Raw genomic sequence first — 21,316 nt, 5'->3', positions numbered from 1 at the left:
GATAATGTTTTCAACATCTATAAATTTCTATTAATGATAAAATCATCTTTAAATGATGATAAAAGTGTAACAATAATGATAAAAATATAAATAGCCGTGGAAAATTAAGTTGAAAAATAGTTTAGGAAATTATCACATTGTAGAAAAAAAAAAACATTTAAAAGAAGCAGAGAAGAAAATATAGTAGCACCCTATATTTTAGGAAGAAAATTATGCATCCCACCGATTCTTTATTTATTTATTTTTTTTACTTGTTAAGTTAACGTTTCTAAATGAGTTTGTAAATTTTTTATTTTTTCAAAATTATTTAAAATAATTTAAAAAATACTTAAAAATACACAAAATAAAAATATATATTTTACGTATGGAACTTCTCAGTCAAAAGTCTCGAGAATACCTCTCAGTAGTTTTAATTAAAAAAATCTATTCATCGTTTTTTTTATTATGTTTTTATCATCTTATAATATGATATTAGATGATTTATTATTTATTATTATATTATAAAATAATAAAAAAAATTAAAATTAAGATGATAAATAGTATTCATTTCCCATACACATTTAAGAATAGTACTGCACCGGAGTCAAATTTGTTCCTCAAAATACACAACAGCCAGATGCAGAAAGATTTTAACGCGCGCGTTCTCTCCAAATTTCGGCTAAAAAGTCTTTGGCGGACATTGCGGGCCGGCCGCAATTTAATTTAATTGAATTTAGTTCGCAAACCGCAAACTGTAATTTAGTTCACAGACAAAAGTACTGTGTACATTATTATTATTTTTTTCTCCTGAACAGTATTATAATATGCTTACGTAGCATGTACGTGTCATTTGTGACTATTATATCCACAAATTCTTCTGAGAACCCATAACATCACTCTCCACTATGTCATTATAAAGGGTGGATATAATATCACTTGGACTACGAGTCAATTGATGGATATGTGGTATTTGGATTGTGAATAATATTTGATACCTATACAATTATTTTATAATGAACAAAAACATGATTACTTTATAATTTACACTATTTTTATATAATTATTTGTAAAAAATAGATTAAAACACTTTTGTGATTACAGTAGATTGATATCATTATTCATTAATTCACTTGATCGTTTTATTATTCCTACAATTTGAATAATATATAGTTATTCCTCAAAACAATGAGAGAATAAAATAAATATTCATTTTTTTTTTATTTCCAAATGCACACCGATTAATCTTCATACAAGCCCGCATGAGGCCGGGTGGTACGAGTAACCAAGGGGCAAGCTTTAAATAAACAAGCTTAGTCTTAGAAGTACTTGAGCGATAGCACAGAGCATAGAGATTGCACGCAAGTGAACAACAACAAAAGAAAAGCGGATATGGCAGAAGCACCGATCAAAGGCGTGCTAAATAAAGCACGTCTCCAGGTGAGCTTTGATTGACTAGCATAGAATCCGTTCAACTTTTGAGCCATCTTTTGATAATGAGAGTTCATTTGTGAATAGAAACTTTTTTCAGACAGCTTGTTGATCATGGAAGTTGCCACGACGCCATCTAGCCAATTAGCGATGATCTGCTCCCGTACAAGTAAATCCATGTCTTCGCCTGTTTTGATAAGGAAACTTAACAGGATATAGTAATCAGTAATATATGCATCTTCAGGAAAGTGGCATTCCTCCAAGGCGACGAGGTTTCGAGCATGAATCTCCGTGGTAATGTCTAACTGAAAGCATGGGATTTCCAGCACTCCGTCTGCATACTTTAGTTCAAGCGGTGAGCAAATAGTGCTTGAATTGCTCGTGATCTTCTTAAACTTCAATCCTATCTCAGCCAGCTGGGTTGCACTGTGCATTTCCTTTATTATTCCAACACTTCTTTCCGGTTGCCTTTCGCAAGGAGGCAAGCAAAAGTTTCTAAGTAAGTCAGTGAAGTGCAATATTATTATGCCCGACGACCAAAAATCACGAGGCTCGTATCCTTGAACGTTAAAATATTGAAACTGGCAAAAGGTAAGCTCAATGAAGGGGTGGTCTTTTGAGAGAGATGGAAATGCAATGTCATATATTTTCTCAATAATAAAGAAAGGAAGCTGATTTTCAAGTAATATCAAGTCCATCTGCACCCTACTACTCAGCCACGGAGTTAATATTCTACGGTCGTACTTGGTCCAGATTTTCGACCAGTTTTTCCTGAAAAACTCGATAATGAAGATGGCATCAACCAGGATCATTTTCAAAAAATCATCACTGCCAAGTTTTATAGGCTCTGAATAACGTTCGCGAGCACCTTCTTCCGCACCTTTTATAGCGCTTACTAAATCTTCCAAGTTTATTTTGTCTCGGTCTCTGAAACTCTGGAGATATCTCAATTTAAACTCTTCCATGGACTGCAATTTTGGGTTATTACGATGAAATGGCCCAATTGATATTACCTGAGGAGTATAAGCTTGTTCGTTCGATTGGCGAATGGGCTCTGAAACCTTGTAGATACAATATCCAGGTGATTCTGGGAATGGCTTTAAGCTTCCTAACATACCTGCGATTTCTTCAGACAACTTTTTACCTCCTGCATGTTCATGATTTTTTATGAATGAAGCATTTGCATCGTGTTCATGATCATCAAAACTTGCTGATTCTCCTGCCATCTATATATCGAGTTGCTATTCTGAATTAATTACGTACCTGCTGACAAACACGTACAAGATATATCCTCACTATGTAGATCATGATCAGAGGAGCTAGCTAGCTAGAACACGGATCGATGCACATAAAGGAAACAAAGAATTTAATGAAATAAATCTTAGAATGAGAGGAAGAGATCATAACCTGATACAACAGAAATCCAAGCTTAATGCGAATGCACCCAGATCATAAAGCACAAATTAAAGGGCTTTCCAGACTTCGGAAATGAAATGCATGCATGCACAATGTGCGAGTCTTCAACAATATTAGAGTAACGGGCTATATATAGAGAAACAACTCCTCGCTCACCACGTACGTTCCATATCATGTCTTCATGTTAGATGGTACATCTATTTTATAATAAAAGTATTTTTAATAATTTAATATATTATTTCTGGCTACATTCATTTACAAGACCTCTTGGCAAATCAACCATTTTTCTAAGCGCTGTTTAGGATTGCTTTAACACTCTTAAAAAGTATTTAAATAATCTTAAAAGTTTTTTAATAGAAAAAAATAGGTTGTTTGGATATTACATAGTACTTTTTAATCTTAAATAAGTTAAAAAATACTTTTCAGGGAAAGCATAAATTTTGATTTTTCCCTTAAACATACTTTTTCAGATAATCCGAAATGTAGTTTAACCTTTAAAAAGATTATAAATGGACAAAAATATATACACATACAACTTTCAGATCGATAATTACCACTTAATTTAAAACTTGTAGGGATATAATTATAATCTTTAAAAAAATTAAATGATCGTCATTTTTACTTCAGAAAACACTTTTTAATTTGTTTTTAAACAAATGTAATTAACATGTTTGAAAATATTTTAAATATAAGATTACCAAACAAGAAATAATTTTTTAGTAGTAGAACTTATTACTAAGCTATAAGCTGTTATATTTCCTACCGCGTGCAATCCAAAACATGCACTAAATATAATTTGGTTTGCAAAATATAAAGTTGGATAAGTATTAAACTTAAAAAGAAATTTTCAAATTGATATGATTTAATTCATTTGATAAATTAGACATTCTTCGTGATAAAAAGAACGTTACATATTTAGTTAACATGAGTTTATAAGATTTACTTTATAAAATATTTTTGGAAACCAATCATATCTATCTACTTTTAGACAATGAATGAGTCAATGACGATATCTGGTAAAAAATGTGTAGATCTTGATCATTAAAAAGTAATAACTAATTAAGTCTTTGTTTTTTTGTTGACTTGTAATTTAACGCCAAACCCATGCACATGGACGTTGACACCCGAAATTAGTTGCACATGCATGTTACTACCAACCAATAATTTGTTGTATAGCATTGGAATAATGTGCAAGCATGCATCACACACTCCATTTAAAAATAATAAGTAAATATACATGATAAAGAAATCCATTTTTTAAACCCACGTGACTTTGCATGTAAACTCACGTGAAAAAGATCCGTTTCTATTAAAAATTGTGTTGGCATTGCATGTGAGTTAAACAAAGTCTTTCTAGTAACTTTCTAAGTCTTTGTTCAAAGAGTAGATGTTTATAACTTATGACCTCCGATGGCACCACGAAAGAGCTAGGTCGACGTAGGAGGCCATTAATGTAATGACATCATCAACGACTCAACGTTGATGATGGAGTTAATTTCTTGGTCTTTTATTACAAGTTTTTGAAATATTAAATATTAAAATGGATCTTGTGAATTGGCCTTCTTTGACAAAATATATATTAAGGAGTAGACCATTAATGCACCGCACGATATAGTAATTAATAATTAATTAACTCCAAGACATGCACATGGCTAGGAAAGAAGCATGCATGCATATTTAAAATTTTTCATTATTATTATTTTTTTTAATTTGAAAACAAGTACTTTGCCTTCTAATATTTAAGCAAAGACTATTACAAATCTAGCTACTCCTAAACAAAGACTTGAAAAGTCAATAAAAATACTATTATATATAAACAGATCTACGCTTAAATAAAGACTCCAAAATCGATGTAGTCTACCATATAATCTAATTCGAATCATTCATCAATTGCATGAATCGTAGAGACAATATTATATAGTATTCCATAAAAAATAAGGTTTCTTACAATTTCCTCAATAATCTATGTATGATCACATGGAATTTAATGTAGAAATCCTAATCACTATTACTTTGAAACTCAAATCAAATATGCTTATAAACATAAAAAAATATGAGACAAAAAAGTTGACATATATACACTACAACAGAAATGGTCTTTTGGGACGAAAATTTTCGTCCCAAAAGACCCCAATTTCGTCCCAAAAAAATTTTTGGGACGAAAAAAATTCGTCCCAAAGTCGTTCCAATATCACTGTGCCAAAAGGTATTTTGGGACGAAAATCACCATTTTGTCCCAAAAAATTTCTTTTGGGACGAAATTGAAGGAAACCGTTCGAACACGTTCGAACGAAATTCTTTTTTGTCACGGTTTAAATTCGTCCTAGAAAATAGTTCGAACGGAAAAAATTTTAAGTTCAAACAGTAGTGACGTGTTTGAACGATTTCGAAATATGTTCGAACACACATGAATTCGTTCGAACGTTATGAATTGTCTTTGTGTTTGAACGTTAAATGGTCAGGTTGAAAGGTATATAAGTTCGAACGGTATAGGCTATGTTCGAACATGACTGAAATTATTTACGTTCGAACGTTGTGTGATCGTTCGAACTCTACGAACATAAATTTCGTTCGAACATTACGTTTACGTTCGAACGCTATTGTCGTTACATAGAGTTCGAACGTTTTACGTTCGTTCGAACGATATCTCTTTAATTTAAATCAATAATAGAAAACTAAATAGACATTCATACTATTTGAAAAAATACATTAGAAACTGTTTAACACTCACAAAAGTGTTAAAATAAGCACAAACTAAATAAATAACAGTCGAGACGGGCATTGTTCGTACATAAATAGATAATCCCAAAATCCATCAGTTGCTTGGAGGCCTGTACTGTTGTATAAGCTGCTGCATTTGGAGTTGCATCTGTCTTCTGAACTCTTCTTGTTGTTCTTCATGTTGTTTGAGGCGCATCTCCATATCTGCTTGTTTTGCCAATTGAGCCTCTAACTCATGCTGTCTTGCAGTCAATTCTTCGATTCTGGAATTTGCATTCTCTAGCGCTATAGAAGTCATAGATGCATTCCCAGAAGAAGAGGAAGAGGGACCAGGCTTTACACAACGACCCAAACCCCTCAAATATCCTGAATGTTGACCCAGGACTTGTGTAAAAATCTCAATATCACTTGTTGAGGAATTTTGATCTGACGCAGATTCAGCACGTAGGGCAATCATTTTATCCTAGCCATATATAAGATAAAGAATTAATATCGTCATAAATATTCTAATATATTTAATTAAAACAGGTTATAAAACTTATATAATTTTCACGGGCATCAGGATGAGTCCACTCTCCATTACGATCAGTGTGCGATGCAGCATATAATTTTGTCAGATCATAATTAGTATCTGAATCTAGCTACAATAAATGTGTTAAGATATAAAGTCATTATGATTCATCCAAATAATTAACTATATCCAATAAAAAAAATAGCAATACCAATTTCTTAGAAAGGCGATGGAAAGATCTTGAGCCTGTATGATGATTAATCTTCAATTTTGATCTATTTGTTTTGTTTATAGAACTTCGCTCCTGCAAAGAAATTGAAAATATGATGAAGCGAAATGACAGATAGGACAAGTAAAATAATTAAATTTCATTATACCTGATATGATGGATCCTCAAACATGTCACAAAGTTTTTCCCACTCAGAAGGTCGGACATCCTGGAAAGGATGTTGGCGTGCATCTTCCTTCTTCTCAAACTTATTATAATACTCATGACACCTCGCCTTATATTTGCGGAATGCATTACCCATAAGCTCTTCCACAGTCTTACGCTCCTCTCTCCGACCAAAATTTAATTCGAAATCATCCTTAAAAAAATAGTCACAAACACATTATCATTTATAATATTCTAAATTTAAGTAAAATATAGAAATTTATTCTACTAAATCAATATTTTAAACATTACCAAACAACGCTTCTTGATAAGCTCTTTAACATCTTGGGGGACTTTCTTCCATGAAGTCGTTGCCAAAGGTGCGTAAGTTCGTATAAGAGCACTCACATGTGATGCAAGCCAAGCTGCTGGTTGTCCTTCGCCCCCAGTATATTCGTCAGGAATGTTAACCTTGATCTTACCCACCTTCCGATATTTTTCCAACGTCACCCCTCTAGTGGTGCCTCGACCCTGATGAGATTGTACTGTAGATTCTATAAAATATAACATTATAATCAATTTCATTTATATCTCTATCATAGGACCTTAATTAATAACTTTTATGAGTATTAGGTTTTTATCTTGTTCTGTAAAATCAATCTCTAATGGTGACAATGAAGGAGAGCTAGGAACAGGTGGAGATGGGTTGCGAACTTCCTTCCTCTTTGGCAGTATAATTTCAAACTACTGATACATTCAATAAGTAAAATATTTGTCATCAAGTGTAATGTTAACACATAATTGGTCAATCAGAATCTGTATCAGTTTCATTTGACAATTCGCTCTCATCATCTGTAGATACTTCAGATGATTCAACATTTTCCTCAACTGTCGCATCAACAATTTCAGCCTCAATATCTTCTCTATTTAATGGAATCATCTCATACTGGCTCAAATCCACAAACAAATTTAAGGCGGGTTGACTCTCTTGGTATGCTTCTTGAGTAGAAGAGTCATCTTCTTCTTTATCTTGTCCTTCCGCCTGAGGGATAACATCATATATATTTCTTGGAGAATATTTTTGAACTACTCGCCATTGATTTCCTAACTTCGGGTCATCTAAGTAGAATACTTGAGATGCTTGAGAAGCCAAAATAAAAGGATCATCTTCATACCATTTTTTTGATGTATTAACACTCAAAAAATATTCATCATCACGGACTCCAGTACGAGGATTGCTTAAATCCCACCAATCACACTTAAACAGATACACCGCAAGCTCTCCCAAATATTTCATTCCAATTATATCGACAATAACCCCATAGAAATCAATATTTTCTCCATCATGACTTCCTTCGACTAGGACACCACTATTTTGGGTTTTCCTATAACAATCTCGATCCAGTGTGTGATACCTACTTCCCCAAGAAATACATGCAGAAAATCGAGCAGTGCGTCTCGATGGGCCACGCGCCAATGCATACAGTTCATCAGATATATCATTTGGATTATTCGCATGCAATTGTACAACCTACATATTGAGTAAAGCGTATACTATATCAAAGTTGAAATTAATAATTTTTCATTTGTTATTGAGTAACGCATATGTAATTTCATTACCCGTTCTTCAAACCATCTCGGGAACTCCTCTTCATGTTTTTGGTTTATATCATTTACTCCTAGTTCCTTGAGCACGTTAATATGATCACTGAAATTGATGATTACCACAAATATTTTATATTTTGTATTTTTTTAAAATTAATGAGGCAATTTAAATTAAGAAAAAGTTATAACTTACTTCAAGTAGTTCTCTATCTCAGGGCAATTGTTCAGCACGTACCACTGAGCTTTCTCGAACTCTCTTCCACACAAGTCATAACCACGCACTGCACCAATTGGACGAACTTGTTGGGAAAACACAGAAAATATATTCCGTTGTCTTGCTCGGTCAACGTCAAAGTTTCTTTCTGGCCGATCAAACCGAGTGTCAACTCCATGGAAATATTTGGAACAGAAGGTATGCCACTCATCGTCAATATATGCTTCTGCAATTGATCCTTCTGGACGGTCCTTGTTACCCACTGTACGTTTCAACTTTCCAAGAAATCGTTCAATGGGATACATCCATCTATATTGAACTGGTCCTGCAAGTCGAGCCTCACGTGGCAAATGAACGGCTAGGTGAACCATGACATCGAAGAATGACGGTAGATAAATATTTTCTAGCTTACACAATATTATGACAATTTCTCGTTCCATTTGATCCAAAGCTTCTACATTCAACGTCCTAGCACATAAGTCTTTAAAAAATGCACCCAACTCAGTCAAAGCCACGCGCACATCTCTGGTCAAGTACCCACGGATACCAATAGGCAAGATATGCTGTAAGAAAACATGATAATCATGACTTTTTAATCCAGTTATTTTCCAATCATTTGTTCTCACACACCTTGTTAGATTCGAGGCATAACCGTCCGGTAATTTGATCTTCATTAGCCACTCACAAAATGTAACCCTTTCATTCCTTGACAATGTATACCACCCAATCGGCATGTAGACAGACGAACCATTTTCTTGCAACTCCATTTCCCATCTTATTCCCAACCGCTTCAAATCCTTCCTTGAGTTTATTGTATACTTTGTTTTTCCTTCAATTGACATCAATGTTCCCAATACGGATTCGCAAATATTTTTTTCAATATGCATAACATCAAGGCTATGTCGCAATTTTAACTTCGACCAGTACGGGAGTTCGAAAAATATACTCTTCTTTGTCCAATTCAACTCATTCGTAGCTCGTTTTCTCTTTCGTTGTTTTTTACCAAATTCATTACAACCAACATTTATAAATTGTGCAAGTACATCTTCGCCAGACAAATATGGTGGAGGTTGGCCCCATTCAACAGTTCCATCAAACATTCTAGAATTTCCACGCCATCTATGGTCACCAGGTAAAAATCGACGATGACCCATGAAACATAATTTCCTCCCGTATGTAAGCCATTCAGATTTGGTATATTTGTTACAAGTTGGACATGCCATTTTCCCCTTAGTACTCCAACCTGACAAATTCCCATAAGCTGGAAAATCATTTATTGTCCACAACACCGCAGCATGCATTTTGAACGACTTGCCTGTTGACGAATCAAATGTGACAACCCCATTCTCCCACAAATCTTTCAATTCTACAATCAATAGCTGTAAGTGTATGTCTATATCATTTCCCGGTGACCTCGGACCTGGGATGAGCAAACTCATCATGAAATATAGATCTTTCATACACTTCCACGGTGGTAGATTATACGGCATAAGTACAATTGGCCAAGTACTATGACTAGTACTCATGTTCCCAAAAGGATTAAATCCATCTGTTGCCAACCCAAGTCTTACGTTACGCGGTTCTTCAGCAAACCATGGGTGTTCCTGATCAAATTCCTTCCACACCTGGGAGTCAGCAGGATGTGACAAAATATTATCATTCCTTACTCTGTCTGATGAGTGCCATGTCATATCTACAGCCGTTGCGCGTGACATAAATAATCGTTGTAATCTAGGTATCAATGGAAAGTGGCGTATGACCTTTTGGGGAACATTTGCCTTGTCCGATGTCCATCTTGACTCGTGGCATATAGGACACTCGTTCAACTGCTCATTCTCTCGCCAAAATAATATGCAGTCATTCTTACATGCATGTATTACGTTGTAATCAAATCCGAGTCCTCGTTTCAACTTTTTTGCTTCATAGAAGTTACGAGGTAAAGTATTGTCTGTCGGCAGTGCCTCTTTAAACAGCTCAAGTAACATATTGACTGCCTTAATAGATAATCGACACATTGATTTTATGTGAAGCAATCTTACGGTAAATGACAACTTACTATGTCTTCTGCATCCTGGATATAGCTCACGCTGTGAATCATTCCACAAGTGTGCAAAAGTGTTATGGCCCCCATCATTTGAGCTTGATGTGTCCGTGTCACCTTCATTCATAAACATTCCCGCACCGATGTCACCTAACATTTCCTCCATATCCTCATCGTAATCATCTCCAACAATCTCTGGTTGTAGATCTTCATCGATCTCTTCTTCTTCATGTGGAGCTTCAAATGAAGTTGGATATGGTTCACCGTGTAAGACCCAATCATTATAACCCTTATCAATACCTTTGACAAACAGATGCTCTCTCACCAAGTCTATCTTATGAGAATGCAAATTCCTGCATTCTCTGCATGGGCATCTGATACGCCCATCACTATCACATGTACCCAATGCAAACTCCAAGAATTTCTTAACACCTTCAGCATATACATTGTAATTCTGACCCAATCGATCGCTAACTCTCATCCAACTCTTATCCATGCCGACTATATTCATTACAAACAATATTGTAATGCATCAGCAAACAACTATGTATCATGTACCAATTAATGAGTATGCCACCTTTCACCGGGTAGTTGGTCCTATCCCGTTCGGTATTGTAAGATCATAGTCGCCAACCTATGATCTATTATCTGTCACGTTCAACAAAATTACGACAGCATCTCCCCATAATTCTCCAAATATGCTCGTTTGGTTGTGTGCACTGACGATTAACACGTCGTTGCACCATCATCGAAACTGCATATCCAGAGAACAATGGATGAATCTACCAAAATCATAATGTTGGACGACAACAGATATAGTTCTATAGTTTGTGAGAATGATCTTACAATCCCAAACTGTCCACTCTGGACAATTCAAGAGTTATCAATCAAGCATTCATCCGGATTGATAATTCTCGAACGGGTCTAAGGTTTATTTTGATGAACAAACAATACAAAATATGCTAATATATGTCAAACAATAACAACATATTTTTTATACAACAATACAACAAAAACTTAATTAGTAGGTATTATTAAATCTTAACTATTTATATTTTAATTTAAAGATTTAGTAGTATTTTAATTTGAATATTAATTTTATTAATTTATATTTAAGTATTTAAGTATTATTAAATCTTAACTATTTATATTTTAATTTAAAGATTTAGTAGTATTTTAATTTGAATATTAAACTTATTAATTTATCTTTAAGTATTTAAGTATTATTAAATCTTACCTATTTATATTTTAATTTAAAGATTTAGTAGTATTTTAATTTGAATATTAATTTTATTAATTTATATTTAACAATATTAAATGGTAGTTGGTCCTAATTATTTGTGATTTAGTAGTACATATAATTTATAACCATACCAAACCTAACGTATTCTGTATACGTTATTGATGTAATGTCATTATCCGTTCGAACTATGAGAACCTATGTTCGAACAAAATGAATACGTTCGAACGGTAATCCGAACCCGTTCGAACGTATTCATTCCAGATTCCAGTCGCCTTCAACAACGCCGAAAACTCCATTAATCCCAAATTCTAACAAACACAAACAACAATCTCAAAGCATACAACTTTCTAACATTGCAAAATATTAAGTTCAAACCATACATTTCTATTTGAAAAGAAATACCTGAATTTTTGAAGATGAAAAGGAAATAATCCGAGAATAATCACAAACTATCCTACAAGTAATAATCCGAGAATAATGGAGTGAAATGAACAATTTTTTTGAGCTTAAGTGCTAGTTTGAGAAAGAATACCTCTGATATGCGAAGGGGTAATCTTCGGGCGACCACACGGAGCGACAGCAGGAGGAGAGAAACATAATTGTGAGGTTCTGTCGTGTTTATGAAGAACATTTCATGTTCGAACGGTTATTTACTAACCGTTCGAACGTGAAAATATTAAGCGGGAGAAAATTCCCTCCTAATTTTCACGTTCGAACGTAACAAAAGTATGTTCGAACGTTATTGATTTATTACCGCTCGAAAATTAACTGTTCGAACTTTAATTTCTAACTGTTCAAACAGTATTGTAAATGTTTATTTATATTTTTTTTTCATTACACCTTTTGAATAAAAGAACAACATTAATATATATAGACATATTAGATGATACTATAGTTTAATTGGCGGGATATTTTCCCACCACTGCAATAATCCGTTCGAACTATAACAAATTACGTTCGAACGGTAATCCAGCTGTCTTGTTTTTGGCGGGATGTTTTCCCGCCATTTGCCTTGTCCCGTTCGAATGTTTTTTTACGTTCAAACGTTAACATATGTGTTCGAACGGTTTACGAGTACCGTTCGAACACGTATCCTTTATGTTTAAATATAACTTTTTTCATCATTAAATGAAAAGTACTATAACATCATATGCATTAGTTATATATACTATCATATATAATGTAATATATACTATCATATATATAGTAATCTATACTAAATATATAGTATATATATATATAGTAATATATATTATCATATATGTAGTGACCTATACTATCATATATATTATTAAGATCATATGTATTAGTAATATATACTCACATATATATAGCCTCAAATATACTAAGGTCACATAATAAAGTGTAGAGAAATTTATAAGATGATAGTATATTAGTAAGCTATACTCTATATATATATGTTGTATAATATCATATATAACTTTAGTAGGTAAAGTATAATGGAATATATAATATGACATATATTAGTTAAGTATAAACTCATACCATATAGCACTACATGCTATTATATGGTACTATATACATATTAATATCTCATATATAACACTTTGATAGTAAAGTATTATGATATATTACTATTATACTATAAAAAAATATTTTATAAGTTATTATGCTTTCATTTAAAGTATTCTACTATCATAATATATATTATAATATTACATATATATTACAGTATATATAATCTACTATAATAGTATATATATTATAACAATTTATAGGAATATAAATATAGTATACATTTAATATATTTTTTAATAAACTTACAAAACTTCTGTTCGAACGTGAAATAGTAACGGTCGAATGGTTTTATATTATCGTTCGAACTTTAACTATTAACGTTCGAACGGTTATGCACGTATAAGTTATCGCAGGCAGCTCCTTCTCTCACGCCGCCGTCCCCACCGTTTGAAAAAGCGAGAAAACGTTTGAATGCACTACATTCACCGCCGTCTGCCGTCGTGATCAGTACATACGTCAATCACTTTTCCTCCCAAGTAAAGGTATGTATTTTCAAACTCATTTTACCGTTTATTTTATAATTTTATGGTTTTATTTGTTTTTTTTTTAAAATTGCATTTTTTCATCAATAATTACCGTAGAACATCATAAATTTATCGTAGGATGTTTAGAAATGAAGAGTACTTTGTTTTTAGTCGAAGAAACCACGGAATCGATTAATTTTTGAGTATTTTCATGGCCACTGAGTTGACTCAGCCATGGCCGAGTTAGATCTGTTTTACGTTCGAACGGTATTAACCAGTCCGTTGGAACGAATAAACCTGTACGTTCGAACTTGATCGACACGTTCAAACGTTATTAATTGTCCGTTCGACCATATATTTAGACGTTCGAACGCTAATTATTAAATTCATTCCATTAACATTTTATTAGCTTATTAAATTGTTGTCATCGTTTAATTGATTATATGTTCTATCAATTAATTTATTAAATTGCTATTAGTATATAATTTTGTAAATCTTTTAGTCGTAATTAGATTTTATCACTAATCTTGAATGTATATTTTATTTTTAAAATTTCAGGATCATAATAATGTCTTATCGGGGCCGTAAACGTGGTAGATCAGGAGAACCTTCCATCCAAACAGTTCGAGAGCGGACCGTTTTACTTGAGCGACAGGTAAAACTGTCTGATTTTGTCGCTCTTATATGGGAGGGTCATTCCCTCCCATTAGTATTCAATGATCGTGGTTGGGCACCAATCTTAGATCAGCGAGAAGAAGGAATGGAGCTCGTTTCCTTCATTGAGATCGTTACTGAGTTCTATAAAGAGCTCGGTGCTGCTAGCCCAGACGATGGAGGGGCATATAGGATCTGTGTCCGAGGAGCTCCTGTTATATTTTCAGCAGACGGACTCGTTGTATATCTGGGTATTCCTAGGCTTCTTGATGCCTATCCAAACCTGCCGCCTAGAGAGTCTGGTCCTTCAGGTGATGCAGCTATGTCTCAGGACGAGGGACTAGATTACACAGATGAGATCGATACACTTGCTGATCACGAGGTCAGAGACTTGATTGTTGGTCCAGATGCTCCAGTGTACGATGGCTCCAAGAGTATTAGGCAGGCAGATTTATCTTCTTTATTCAAGATTATGAATTTGATCATTGCCAATAATATTGACCCACGGCAGCACAAGACGGAGGTTGGCATGGATCGAGCAAGATTTATGATACGGGTCGCTCGTGGCATCCCGATCGACCTCGTTGGTTATATATTTGAGAGAATCCGATCAGAGGCACGGTTCATTACGACAAATATACTTCCGTTTGGGATCCTCATCACTCGATTTTTGCTACATGCCGGGGTTGTGTCCGAACCTGCCGAGCGTTCCAGATTTCCGATGGCACCGATCAACAGCACCACCCTATCACGGAGCACGGGACACTCTAGATTTCGTTTTCGTGGTGTTGTTCCTGACAGGGCTGAGATTCAGAGAGATGCGCAGCCGGGAGATACTGGAGTATCGGCTGGTGAGACATCTACACAGGCTGAGACATCACGCACATATATTCGTGAGGAGATGGCTGACATATTGCGTGCTGAGATCAGCGTACACACATCAGCAGTGATTGATGCAGTGCATACTGCCATGTCTGAGTTGCGTATAGAGATTATGGCTACCGTCTCTGGGTTACGTACAGAGGTTAATGAGTTACGTACAGTGATTAATGCCAATAATGCAACTCAGGTCACAGTTAGTACTCGACTGACACAGGTAGAGACACAATTAGCTGCAGTCGAGGATGTGTGTAGAGACCTCGCATCACAATAGTTTTTATCTTTTATTTATATTTTCTTTTGTTGTAATTATGAACAATATTATATATGGCATTTTGATAATTTGCTTTATTTGGTTGATTAATATATATGTGGTTGATAATATTTATTTAACTAAGAATCTTATTTAACGTAAAAGAAATTATTAAAATATTTTAAAATTAATTACATAAAATTAATTAATGAATTTGTATATATGATATATATTTTTTATATTTTGAGTTTCGTACCGAGATTAATATTATACCTTCGAATGTATAAATGTGGTGCTTGAATATGTTCTAACTAAATATATTCCGTTCGAACGGTTTAGAATCCTTCCCCCCAGGATTTACCACCAAATATTTTCCGTTCGAACACAACAAATTAGCGTTCGAACGTTTTTGAACTTTCCCCGCCATAATAAAGTAATTATCCGCCAAATTTTACTGTTCGAACGTATTTTTTCACTTTCGAACGGAAAATTTTTTTTGAGACGATTTAATTCGTCACATAAAATACTGTTCGAACGGTTATTTTGACATTCGAACGATTTTCTAAATTCATCGATTTTTTGGGACGAAATTTAAATTTCGTCTCAAAAAATGACTTTTAGGGATGAAAAAAATTTCGTCCCTAAATAATTTCGTCCAAAAATCTCAAATTTGTTGTAGTGATACTAACGTGAAAGTGTAGCTTCATTTGGCAAAATACGCCTACCACAACCTTAACAAGACAATACATTTTAATTTTAATTATTCTTTTCTTCAATGGATCGATTTGTACTTCAAATGTTATGCTTTCATTACAATAAAGAAAAATAATTATTTGTAACGAGTTATTTGTACAAGAATATACTCATTTTGACTAGAAATGATAATTTTCACCATTCTCTGCTTCCGATGTTGATCGTAAATAAGTCACGCTATTGCCCAACGAACAAACACCAAATTATTACCTGTTCTTCCTCAATGGTACCTCACTTTGTAATAACCAATGCTAGGGCTAGCAAAGAGATCATGCTGCTATCTACAATAGAGCAACCTTATACAACGACCCTTTTTCGTAGTACAGCTGATCACCAAAGTTTTGATCCTAGTTGTGATCTTTTGGTTTATTGCATTAGAATAAATTCCAAATTCCTGCCATATTAATTCAAGATCTATGGATAGGGAGATGTTCAAAGACTTGGAAAACTCATAACAAGGGACATATTTTTATAAGGTTACGAAGGGAGGGATACTCCTATTTTATTGATGATAAGTAGTGACTGCATACTCTGTCAACTGCATGCATGAATCATAGAGACAATATTATACGGTATTCCATAAAAAAATAAGATTTCTTACAAATTCCTCAATAATCTATATATGATCACATGGAATTTAATATAGAAATCCTAATCACTATTATTTTGAAACTCAAATTAAGTATGCTAAACATAAAAAATAGGAGACAAAAATATATTATAAATAAAACAAGATCATTACAACCATCATGCAATAATTTGTAGGACCCATATCTATCTCATATCTCAAAAGTTAAAACCATCTCATATCACTTCCAATCCGAACACACAAAATTTTAAAAATCATTTCATCTCAACTCATTTCAACAATCTTACTATTATTCAAAAACCATCTTAACTTATCTCATCTCATCTCAGAATCCTAACAGGGGGCCACAAACCTACTCGTAAACAAAGACTTAAATCTACTCCTAAACAAAGACTTGAAAAGTCAATAAAAATACTATTATATAATGTATAAAAACAAATCTACGCTTAAATAAAGACTCCAAAGTCGATGTAGTCTATTATAATCTAATTCGAATCTTGCATCAACTGCATGAATTGTAGAGACGATATTATATAGTATTCGATAAAAAATAAGATTTCTTACAAATTCCTCAATAATCTTTCATCACATGGAATTTAATATAGAAATCCTAATCACTATTACTTTGAAACTCAAATTAAATATGCTTATAAACATAAAAAATATGAGACAAAAAAGTACGTTTACATATATACTAACGTGAAAGTGTAGCTTCATTTGGTAAAATACCTACCACAACTTTATTACTTTAATAAGACAATACATTTTAATTTTAATTATTCTTTTCTTCAATGGATCGATTTATACTTCAAATGTTATGCTTTTCTTAGAATAAAGAAAAATAATTATTTGTACAAGAATATATTCATTTTGACTAGAAATAATAATTTTCTTAACAAATTAAATAACTGGTCACAAATAAGTATTTTTCATGTAGTGAATAGCAAAAGAGATGAGAAGTTCATGAGTTCTAGAAAAGAGAAGGATAAGATGCCTTTGTTGTCTTGTTCGATCCCTTTTTGTGGTGACCTTATAAGTATCTATAAAAAGCCACGCCATGATATATTGCACAACGTAGTACATGCATTATAAGCCAAGTACTTTTCTGATCAATTCTTCCCCCAAACCTTTTAGCTTTCTAGCTATGGCCACCAACAAGATGATGGTAGTTAATTTGAAAGCATACACTCACCAACTCTCTACAACTTCTCACCATTCTCCGCTTCCGATGTTGATGATCATAAATAAGTCACGCTATTGCTCAACGAACAAACGCCAAATTATTACCTGTTCTTCCTCAAAGGTTCCTCGCTTTGTAATAACCAATGCTAGGGCTAGCAAAGAGATCATGCTGCTATCTACAGCAGAGCAACCAGCTTATACAACGACCCCTTTTCATAGTACAGCTGATCACCAAAGTTTTGATCCCAGCTGTGATCTTTTGGTTGTCGTGGAAAACATTATTGAGCATGCAGCCCATATGGTTGACACTGCTTTGCTGGTATATATGTTAGTTTTTTGTTTTCAAATTTCTTCGATCCTACTATATATCCTAAATATCATGACTGTGTATATATATATTACAGGAATATCTTGAAAAGCTGGAGGAAAAGCTGTCCAAAGCTAACGTCTTCAGTCCCCTTTTGTGTACAATCAAGCAACTTTTCACAAATATGGTAATTATTTCAATAATTAATTGCATTTGATTCTCACGCCAAGACAATCAGATTGCACGATACCATGCATATGAACAACTTCTCGTTTGGTTTTTTTCCCCTTCCCTTCCCAATGTTTGTGGGACGAATCAGCATTATGATAAAGTTCATGACTTTAGTAAAATATAGTAATTAATTACGTTGGCAATTAATATTCCAGGATAAGGTGGTCGTTTTATCAGAAACAGTACCCAAGGAAATCGTGAAAGCTTTCAGGGAGCTTATTTTCGATGACGATAATCTGCGGCCTAGTCTTACCGAAGCTTCTACGAGCAAACTGGTTAGCTTTTAAAGGATATTGATTTTATGGTATTCTTTTAAGAGTACTAACGTTAGATACAATCATGAGTTATGTAAATGTCGCACACTCATTTTAAAAAATAGTGAAATTTATTATTAAAAAATTAATTTTTTCATATAAAATAAGTACGCGGCAGTTGCACACTCTATGACTGTAAATATCCTCTCTCTTTTTAATTACTTAAAGAAGTACATAATTCAATCAATTGATTAAGATCAATTTTAGCCAATTCAATCCTTTGTTTGGTTTTTAAATTGTGTTTGAGATATTTTTTTTGTTATCATCTTTTTATCATTCTTTAGCATGATATTAAATGATAAGAAAACTATTTATCCTATAGTACTTATCATCCGATCATTGGATCGATGCCAATTATAAGAAGATGGCAGGGGATGATTATATTAATTGAGAGGATGATTATCATAAAATTATATATATATATATATATATATATATATATATATATATATATATATATAGAGAGAGAGCCGAAACTTCCAAACTAGGTTAAAGGATTTCGGATCGTTGTATGATAAGCTTGGCTGGCCGTTTAGCCCAGGGCTCACCTCAATGATTGTGCATATATGCATGTATTATGGAAACATGCGCAGTACAGCTTTTTTTTGATAAATTTTGTCAGAAAGTTGTTTCCTTCATCATATTTGACAAAAGTCAATATCGCAACAGATGGAAGACCCAAATGCATTGCGCATGATTCAGCTATGGGGAATGATTAATGCCTTCGCTTTCTTCCATCCCCGTGATAAAAAGCCGCAAATTCCTTGGTCTCGTCACCAGAAAGGAATGTTCCCCGATTTTGGAATAGGACCGGACGCGGTATAGTTTTCAAGTTTTGTTCCCACAACTCTTAACTGCTTGTGCATGCATGTATTAAATCTGATGTCTTGGGTGACAAATACACGCACCCTTTCTAAAAAAGTAAAAAAATAAAAATAATTCCCTGTGTGCTGCATTCAAGTAAAATCTGAGCTTTGACGCATTGATATTGTTTAAAAAAATATCAGACACACAAGTACACTTTCTACTATGGAAGCAACAACGAAGAATGGATCGAAGAATTTGTTAGGAAAGCAACTCCTGTGGCTAAAGATTCGTGCATAAAGGCCATAAACATTTCCATAGAGGTGTGTTGCATTCTAGACCCCAAAAGAAGGGAGGAGGTCCGGCATTTATCGAAAATCGTTGGTAAGGGAAAGGAAGATCCACACTTTTTGAGACATTTCGAGTCTAGGTTGGACGGTTTCTGTTGACCTACAACCAGTCAAAAGTGGTGCTCCATGATGGTGGGAGAAAGATCCTGAAGGTCTTGGAAGAGTTTCAGCAGTGGAAGAATAATGTGCCACTTATCGGCTTCGAACATAGTTTCATTGCTCACTATCATGCAGGGAAGTTCCCACACTATGACTAGCCATATTGACATCCACCTTGACCGCTGCAGGAGAAGATATCAAGAGCGTACGAAATACCTGAACAAGGATTGCACTGTAGTTGATGGCTAGACCTATCTCTCTATTGCAGTACTGTAGTTTATTTGTAATCAGTACCACTTAATTCAATCTGTAATGCTGTAATATTAAGGCCATCTTGAATGTCCAATATTGTAGTACCCTTGCCTACACCTGGAAGGGATCTAGTTTTATTTGCTATAGAGAATTGCCTGCAATGTAAGGAAATAAAACGCAATTCCATGAGAGGGATAAATTATTGGGGTTGAGATATTGTCTTGGAATGTGCCCTTGGACTCGTGCTCTCTTGGATCAAACTTCAATGGCCTAACTTCATGTTAATCTCCAAAACCCGAGTCCACCCTTTCAACACACAGATCCACCTTAACGTTTAAAAAAAGGGAACGTGCCCTTAATCGGCTAACGTCTTTTTTTTTTAATAAGTAAAATAACATTTTATTTAAAGTAGTAAATAAGCATAGCTCGAGTACACGATCGAGGTATACAAACAGCATACACCTAGTTACAAAATAAGGATCTAGAACGTGATACAAGAAAGTCATTCAAGCAAGCTCCATAAAGTATACAACATGATACCCAAATAAATAAATTATGGAAGAAAAAACTTCTTAGCTCATCTAGAAAACGCTCATCATCTTCAAAGCTTCAATCATTCATTTAAATCCATAAACACTGCATGATTCACAGAGGAATCATCCTCCATACATCTTGAATATGTGAATTGGCCCTACATCTTTGCCAACATGCAAACAAATCCACCACCCTCTTGAACATTACCCAAGCAATGCCCGTTCCATTAAAGATCTCCACCCATAAGATTCTTGCCACCTCACAATGAAGTAAAGATGATCCATCAACTCCCCACCAACTCCCCACTCTTCTTAATTATATATATAACACCAATCCATTAGGGCGAGACCCACCTTTCTCAAATTATCCAACATCAAAATTCTCCCAAGAAACGTTGTCCAGCCCAAATAAGCAATATTAGGCAACACCTTACTTTTACAAATAGACTTCCCAGGGAATGAAGTATGATTTTGGCTTGACAAAACCTTTATATAATGATCGCACAGAAAACTTCCTACTCCCTTTCTTCATCCAAAACATCATGTCCACCACATAATGCCAAAATTCAATACAATAAACTA

At 34.0% G+C, this 21,316-nt stretch overlaps 2 protein-coding genes across 2 annotated transcripts; one reads left to right on the top strand and one right to left on the bottom strand.

Moving 5' to 3' along the window:
• Positions 1-1,295: 1,295 nt before the first annotated feature.
• Positions 1,296-2,633, bottom strand: LOC121242363 (UPF0481 protein At3g47200-like). The gene has a single exon (XM_041140237.1). The coding sequence runs from the start codon at positions 2,631-2,633 to the stop codon at positions 1,296-1,298; it is 1,338 nt and encodes a 445-aa protein (XP_040996171.1).
• A 15,267-nt stretch (positions 2,634-17,900) lies between these two features.
• Positions 17,901-18,926, top strand: LOC121243208. The gene is made up of 4 exons (XM_041141287.1): positions 17,901-18,163; positions 18,249-18,338; positions 18,538-18,686; positions 18,848-18,926. Exons 1-3 carry the CDS (start codon positions 18,011-18,013, stop codon positions 18,667-18,669), a joined length of 375 nt encoding a protein of 124 aa, XP_040997221.1. The 5' UTR covers positions 17,901-18,010; the 3' UTR covers positions 18,670-18,686; positions 18,848-18,926.
• The last annotated feature ends 2,390 nt before the right edge of the window (positions 18,927-21,316 follow it).

The sequence above is a fragment of the Juglans microcarpa x Juglans regia genome, chromosome 8D (genome assembly GCF_004785595.1).
Source record: "Juglans microcarpa x Juglans regia isolate MS1-56 chromosome 8D, Jm3101_v1.0, whole genome shotgun sequence".
In the NCBI taxonomy this organism is placed as follows: Eukaryota; Viridiplantae; Streptophyta; class Magnoliopsida; order Fagales; family Juglandaceae; genus Juglans; species Juglans microcarpa x Juglans regia.
The sequence above is the reverse complement of the archived record's forward strand: the minus strand, read 5'-3'. Positions and strand labels throughout refer to the sequence as shown.